Source organism: Onychostoma macrolepis, chromosome 08 (assembly GCF_012432095.1).
Source record: "Onychostoma macrolepis isolate SWU-2019 chromosome 08, ASM1243209v1, whole genome shotgun sequence".
NCBI lineage: Eukaryota > Metazoa > Chordata > Actinopteri > Cypriniformes > Cyprinidae > Onychostoma > Onychostoma macrolepis.
The window spans coordinates 20988980-20996573 of NC_081162.1; the positions used below are offsets into that span (position 1 = coordinate 20988980).

Here is a 7594-nt window from a genome sequence, read left to right on the forward strand (position 1 = left end):
TCGGATGAGTGATTCAAAGCAACGGTCAACCTTTCTGAGGCCTCCTATTGTCCAACACAATATTCAAAGGACCCCATGTAGACAGAGAAATTTCCTCTGCCTCTTCTTCAGTAAAGATAACAAAGCTGCTGGCTTTCAAGCATCTTATTTATAGAAACAAGAAGTGAATCAAAAGAACCCCAAATAGTAGCCTACCTTAAGTATCTGTTCACTTCTGCACTGCATGTTCAACAATGAAAACAATCCTTGAAGGGACAAACTAAAATAAGAAATATTGAAGTTTTTAGCATTTTAATAAGTTATATATTATCTCAAAATAACTTATAATAAATAATTATATATTTTTAAGTCATTTACAGTCTGGTGAGGCCCCACCCATGGGTGGGAACGATTAGGAGGCATCTTACCTGTTATGCTTTGTCATTATGACACAGCATGCATTATTACAGTATATATGTTTAGTTATTATCACTGTGACAGCGAACTGCTTATAACAAATATTTAAACTGAAAGGTTAATTCAAAACCTGACTCTTTTTCAAATAAAAATCAACTCACCAAAACCACAGCAAAAATGTGCCATTCACAACTTTTATTTATAAAGCAAAAAAAAAGGCATTTACAGTAAATAAATGTATTTCATCAGTATTTGGTGAGTTTCAGACCATTCAGAACTTTATAGTACATTCATGCAAAGTACCCCCAGAGAAAGACATTGACAGTGAGTAAAATGAGGGCATTAACATTGCAGACAGTCTTCCAGGTGTGGTCTTCTTCAATGTTGGTGAGTTTCCTTTCCAGAGCCTGCCTTTCGTCCTCACTCATCTCTTGTTTAGCCGCATGGGACAGACCACACAGCCACATTCCAGCACGCTTCCACCATGCAGGCATATCCTCATCTGACCCCTCTGACTCTGTAGTGCTGGGATCAGATCTGGCTGGTTTGGACCCTCTAGCCCAGGGGTTTTCCAGCTCTACACGCTCTTCCTTACTGTGTCTTGTCCACCAGGTCAAACGAACAAGCTAAAATGAAATATAAGCTCATTATATTAGATCATATTCAGTGTGTGTTTCTCCTACAATATCATTGTAAATATTGTTTTTTTTATACATATAAATATATAGGTAACACTTTATTTTGATAGTCTACTTTAGACCCTCAACTAACTATAATTAAACTACATGTCAACTACCAGTCATTAGAGTATTAGTATTAGACCGTCTGCTTAATATCTGTTACTTTATTTTGATGGCCCCTATCAGACATTCTACTGACTATAAGTAACTTTGCAAGTATATATCAATTTATTCTACTAATTCTAGAGTTAGTTTACATACAGTTGCAAATTAATTACATGTTAGTTGCAAAGTTACTAGTTAATAGAATGTCTAAAGTGGACTATTGAAATAAAGTATAATCATAAAGTATGCTTTCTTTGCTGTTTTTAATGCCAAAAAAATAAAAAGTATTATCTTTATAAATTAATTTTCAAAATTAAGGTAGTCATTGTACATGTTGTTTTGGTACTGTGGGGAGCTAAACTTTCTTTTTGTGAAAATTAATAGGGGAGGAAATGGTTCACAAATTAAATTTTAATTATTATCAATCAAATTAAACTAAAAAATAGTGTGATTAGTATACTATATAATATGCAATTTTTAAAAATTTAAAAATGAATCATAGTACATGTAGTACATGGAAAGTCCCCAGGTAATTGGGTATCCAGCTTTTATCTCCTTTTTGTAAGTTTTGTATAAAAATGGATATAAATAATTATTTAAATGTGTATGTATTTGAATTGCGGTTCATAGTTACATGTTGCTCTGGAATAGGGGTAGTGCAGAGGCTGACAGATGTGATGATCAGGGCTGTCAGTGCAAGCAGGATGAGAGCAAAATACAGGTAGTGCACATCTTTCATCAGGGCAGGACGCAGGTCTTCTTCTCCGCATGATGGGGTGCCGTACACAAATTCCATTACCATCCTCACGGTGCCCACCACTAGTCCCACCATCAGACCCCAAAAAGCACCCTGTGCAAGATAAAAAGAAAACTTAACATAAATGTTTTACAAATTGCATCAAGTGTTATAGGCCATTTAAATTTTACTTTATTGCACAGGCACAAGAAAAGGTTAATTAATTCACCTGTTCATTTACTCGCTCCCAGAAGATGGCCATAATGAACACTGTGGTGATGGGAGGTGCCAGGTAGCTAGTAATGGCCTGAATGTAGTCAAACAGTTGTCCACTATTGGCTGTTTGAATGATTGGAATCCACACAATGCTCAGGGCCACTAGCAATAAAATGAACACCCTGTGGATGTAAATAAACAGCAGCAATTAAGAGCCAGGAGACACAGCCTGTTTAGTGAAATAAAAGTGTATATATTGGAAAAGGACAACTGTTTTCAATTTTAATTTGACAGTTTGCATATCAAGTATCTTTTATCGCCCTAAAACAGGTCAACAAAACCACTCTGATGTGGTTAAACCACTTGGTGGAATTGGTGGTGGACTGTTTCCACTTTCGCTGAACTAGTTTGTAATGAGAGCATTCACTTCTTTTAGATACTTCTGTTTATTTTCTGAAAAATATGTTAAAAATGAAAGTGTTCCGAACTTTTTCCACAAAGCATTTAACAGCCTACCTGCCCACTACCATGAGCTCTCTCTCAGAGGCCCGGGGTCGGATCCGTTGCCATATGTCCATGGTGAATAGAGTGCTGCTACTGTTGAATATAGAGGTGAGAGAGGACATAAGTGCTGCCATCATTACAGCGATCATCAGACCTCTCAAACCTACAACACAATTACAGGGAAAGAAAAACATGTATTAGCATAACAATATCATTGTTGCTCTGGTATCTCTGTTGTAGCAGTCAACAAATTTGACAACTCACGCATACTGAATTTAATTTAATTATATCTCTCTCTCTCTTTATTTTTATATTATATATATATATACTGCATATATATATATATATAAAATGAGGCACTTTGAAGTCACTTAAAAAGTACTTGAAATAGGTTTTCCTTGTATGATCTTCAAACTGCCACTCTGATTATCAAAATTATATCTGAAGATAAAAGATCAGGGTAGAAAACAAGCTTAAAATAGAAATTCTGGCAAAAGTAACATTAACATTTATCTTAAAAATAAGAAAAAGTAACTATATATATCTATTATAATTTATCACAGATATATATTATAATCTAAAAATATTATATTATGTATATCTATATATTACATGATATTGATATATATTATCATTTAAATATTTTATTTAAATATTAAATATTATTATTATGCTATTAATGCTATTTAGAATCATTTTTAGTTTGTTAACATTTTCCATAGCATTCTCTTGTGGACAGAAAATTTCAACTACTTGAAAAATCACACATATGATTATTCTGATCAAAATATAAGGTTGTCATACCCACTGGCATTAGCTCCACAACTAACTTTGGGTAGGCAATGTTAGAGCAGCCCACACTGGCCCCACAGATCTTCACACACTCATCAGGATCCACACATCCAACTTCATCTAGAAAATGCACAAACATAATCACACTATTTACCATAAAAAGAGAGATTTTACATTTATGCATATTAATGGTGTGTATAATCCATTAAACCCCTTTTCATTGGTTTAATAAATGTTCAGGTAACATCTTTCTTAAATGACCTTATAGATTAAGGGAAATGCAAAGAATGACTGAGTAGTACTTGGGTAGAGAGCTCTGCTGATCATTCCTGGCATAACGACGAAGAACATAGGGAAGACCTTGAGGTAGCCACCGAGTACTGAACCACCTTTGGCATGAGACAGGTTTTTGGCAGAGAGAGACCTTTGCACTATCACCTTCAGATATGAAATAGACGCAATTGCTTGCTGTAAAACTATTTTTAAGCTTAAAAAGACACATTTGTGAAATCTTCTGCTGAATATCTACAGTATTTTAAATTCACCTGGTCTGTGCACCACACCCATGTGGCCAGAACAGTGAGTCCAAAAATCAGGCCTGGCCAAGGAAGGTCTCCTGTCACTGGATCTCTGAAGATATGAAAGGCATCGGACCGAGGAAGATGACAAGTGGTGTTGGGAACCGTGATAGCAGGTACAGCTCTCTCGTACTGAACCAGCAAACCCTCATACCAGCCAACTTTGTCAAATGCTGGCAGGGGAATCAAAATCAATTGAAATGAATCACTATACTTGCCCAGGAATAATTAAAGTATAACATTTCATCTGTGAGAGATCTATACCTATGAACATGAGGACAAATGCTCCTATTACCATGATGACAGTCTGTAAGGCATCAGTGTAGATTACTGCTGTCAGCCCACCTGCATTAAAACAAGCCACCAATTAAAGTACTTAAACTAGAATCACATTTAGGCACAAGTTATCTTTGTGTGTTGTTTTTATTTATGTTGTTTTCATTTATGTGTTGTTTTATTACCAGCTATAGTATAGAGTGCAGTGACGGCTAGTAGCACAACGGTGGAGACATACAGGTCCCAACCCAGAGACACCTGGATGAATAAAGCCCCTGAAAAAATATCTGTCTGGACAGAACACAGTTATGATTAAATTTATTACACATATATTACATTTTATTACAACCACAACCGTGTTAAATTGCTATTTGTTGTTTACTGTTACAGTGCACTTCATAGCACGCTGTATGTACTGTGTGTACTATGTGTATATATATATATATATATATATATATATATCACACAGGTTTTTTCATTTATACTAGTCACATTTTTATCATTATAATATCATTAATATTGAAGGAGAAGGTCCCAACCTATCTGATATGCAATTTCCTGACCAATCCTCTAACAGGAACGATAAGAAAAGGTCAGACAAAATAGAAATTGATTTTGACGATTTTTTTAGTTCAAGGGATACAACGAAACAGGAGTAGGGAGATCAAGAAACAGGAGAAGAAGGAACGTCGCAGACGGGCTCAAGAGAGAGCGGGAGGATCAAAAGATCATCTTCAAGATGAAGGCAATTCTGAGGCTGATGAGAAAGCAAGAATCAACAAATAAGAGAATAATGAAATTGATAAGAGAGATGATTGAATTGTGTGATTTTTCAGCTGAATTACAAAGATTGACAAAAGATTTAGAAACAGTGAAACTCCAGACTCCTGTTATAAAAGTATAAGTGTTGAAAGCGGCATAAAAGTGTATCCTATGTTGAGATCATAGATAATGATATCTTTATGTATCTAACTGCTATATAGTTGCTTTGCTTATTTTGTAACGAAACGGTTAAAAACAAGGGGATGCATTTTGCAACTCTAAGTGCAAAATGGAACTTCTAGTTAACCGTTGCATAAAATGCTCTTGACATCTGTTAGAGGTGTTATATTGTGGTTTAGGCATATGTGTTTATGCATCGCTTATGTTTTGAGAGGTGTTACAATTTTTCCTATAGTTTAAAATAGAAGTAGACACGCTTGCTATCTAGAGATGTCATCATTTTTCCTTTTGAACTTTTGACACTGACTTGTGCAAACTCTATGACAAAGGTCATGCTTCCTGTCTTAAAGGGAGGAGGCAGTTACAGGCACTGGCAGAAGCCGGAAGAGTTATGGGAGGTTTTAATGAGATTAATGCAAATGATATGCAAAGACTATATAAATGCTTGTTAAACTATTTGTCGAGGCAGACATTTCGTGGTGAAGACTACGCGCTGTTATTTTTGTTATTTGCTTATGAGTTATTGTTTTTTAATAAAACGAAACCAGTGTGTTGGTGATTCGTTAACTATTTAAAACAAGTCTCAGAGTTATAACAATTTGTTTTCTAGTTAACTGAACCAGAACACAACCTCATCGAGCTCCAAGTGGTCCGAACTCGACTGAGCCAGGACAGTCACCGGGAGAGAGCGTCTAAAACTTCTAACAATATCTATTCAGACAAGAGGTAATTATGCATCACTAGATTGTGAGATACTTATGGATGATGAAGGTGTAAAGTGCGAGTTTTAGGCAATATAACAATATAAATGTAAATTTAAAACAATATATAATTAACAATATAAAGTCCTCTTTTCCTTCTAATTTGCATTTTTTTTTTTTTTTTTTTTTTTTGTCATAGTATATTTTTTTCTAATGATTTTAATCCTATTTTTTTCTAGTTTTGTAAACTTTTGATCAGCTGATGAACAGCCTGCCCTGTTTGAGTTTAAATGCAGTTTTCAATAAATTGCCTATTCTCTATTTTTTGTCTCTTGCTCCTGTTTCTTCTTTTGGCATTTTGAAGCAGTACTTACAACCCGGTTACGATCCACCAGCGCAAAATGCAAATACTTGTAACGTTTTCCCCGGTCTTAAGATTTTGTTCAGGAGTGTATATAACAAATACATAATAATTATTAAATATTTATATATTTTATATATATTTAATAATACTTAATTCACAATTATTAAACTTAGGAGTCTTACTGATATTTTGGTGAAAATGTAGAGGATGAGAGAGAGCACACTCATGTAGATGCGGATGCGCTGACCCCCGAACCTCTTCCTCAGATACTCTGGCATTGTGACTACTCCAGCAGAAATATACACAGGCACAAAGATCCAGCCCAAGGCAATGAGGACCCATGCTGCCTAAAGAGCATCACATTTGTTTTGTTTCAGCATGTGATGCAATATAACTGTCAAACATTTGATTAGCCTAAGACAACAACAATCTCACAAGTGAAATCAGTAATTACTGAAACAACACTGAAAGCTTGTAGGATGAGGACTGATTTGTCTGCCGTACATTCCACTCAAATCCCCCGACTGCGAGTCCCCCTGCAGCTCCTGTTCCTGCCAATCCAATGAACAGGCCGCTGCCTACGTTACTCGACATCAAAGAGGCTCCAATCTGTTGAAACACAACACAATAGAGACATACTGAGAAAACACTCTCAAAACTAAATGAAACTATAATAAACCAAGCTGAAAGAGACGTCTTCACATTAAATGTGAATCATCTGTAAATATGATATGTGTATAACTATTGTATAGGATTTGATTTGATTTAATTTAATGCAAAACACATTCACTTCATAATGTGTTTACATTAAATAAATTCTCTTAGGAGACTGTATTGATTTATTATTTCTGCTTTCCTGGTTGTAATTCCAGGCAAGGACTTATCAAGATGCTTCCTTGTAGACATCCACAAAACAAACATTCCAGCTTCATTATTAAGAGTAAACACACAAAAACTCACTGGCCACCATGTCATGGATCGTCCGGCCAAGAAGTATCCACCCACTGTTCCCCGGTTGGCTCTGACTGAAGACTACAAATCAAAAACACAGCAGTTCCATCTCTGCATCAAGAATTAAGCATACAGAATTCTCCACATCAATGCAAACATTAGCAGAGAGGCTGCAGACTTTGACTTACCCATATTCCAACTGCCAACACAAACACAAAGTAGACCACAACCACAGCAATATCAGCAGCTTCCAAAGTAAACTTCCTGGGCACCTCGGGCTCTGGGGTGCCCGTTACAAGTTCAGGTGAAGCTGACATTTTGTACAATGCCTGAGGAAAATGTGTGAACTTTGA

General features: G+C 35.6%; 1 protein-coding gene across 1 annotated transcript; it reads right to left on the bottom strand.

The window, feature by feature from the left end:
• Positions 1 to 582: 582 nt before the first annotated feature.
• slc5a9 (solute carrier family 5 member 9) lies at positions 583 to 7594 on the bottom strand. The gene is made up of 13 exons (XM_058784729.1): positions 7430 to 7594; positions 7251 to 7322; positions 6795 to 6899; positions 6473 to 6637; positions 4469 to 4574; positions 4272 to 4352; positions 3975 to 4180; positions 3732 to 3867; positions 3442 to 3549; positions 2650 to 2800; positions 2147 to 2315; positions 1816 to 2031; positions 583 to 1022 (listed from the first exon to the last, which is right to left on the bottom strand). The coding sequence occupies exons 1-13, from the start codon at positions 7556 to 7558 to the stop codon at positions 687 to 689; spliced, it is 1980 nt and encodes a 659-aa protein (XP_058640712.1). The 5' UTR covers positions 7559 to 7594; the 3' UTR covers positions 583 to 686.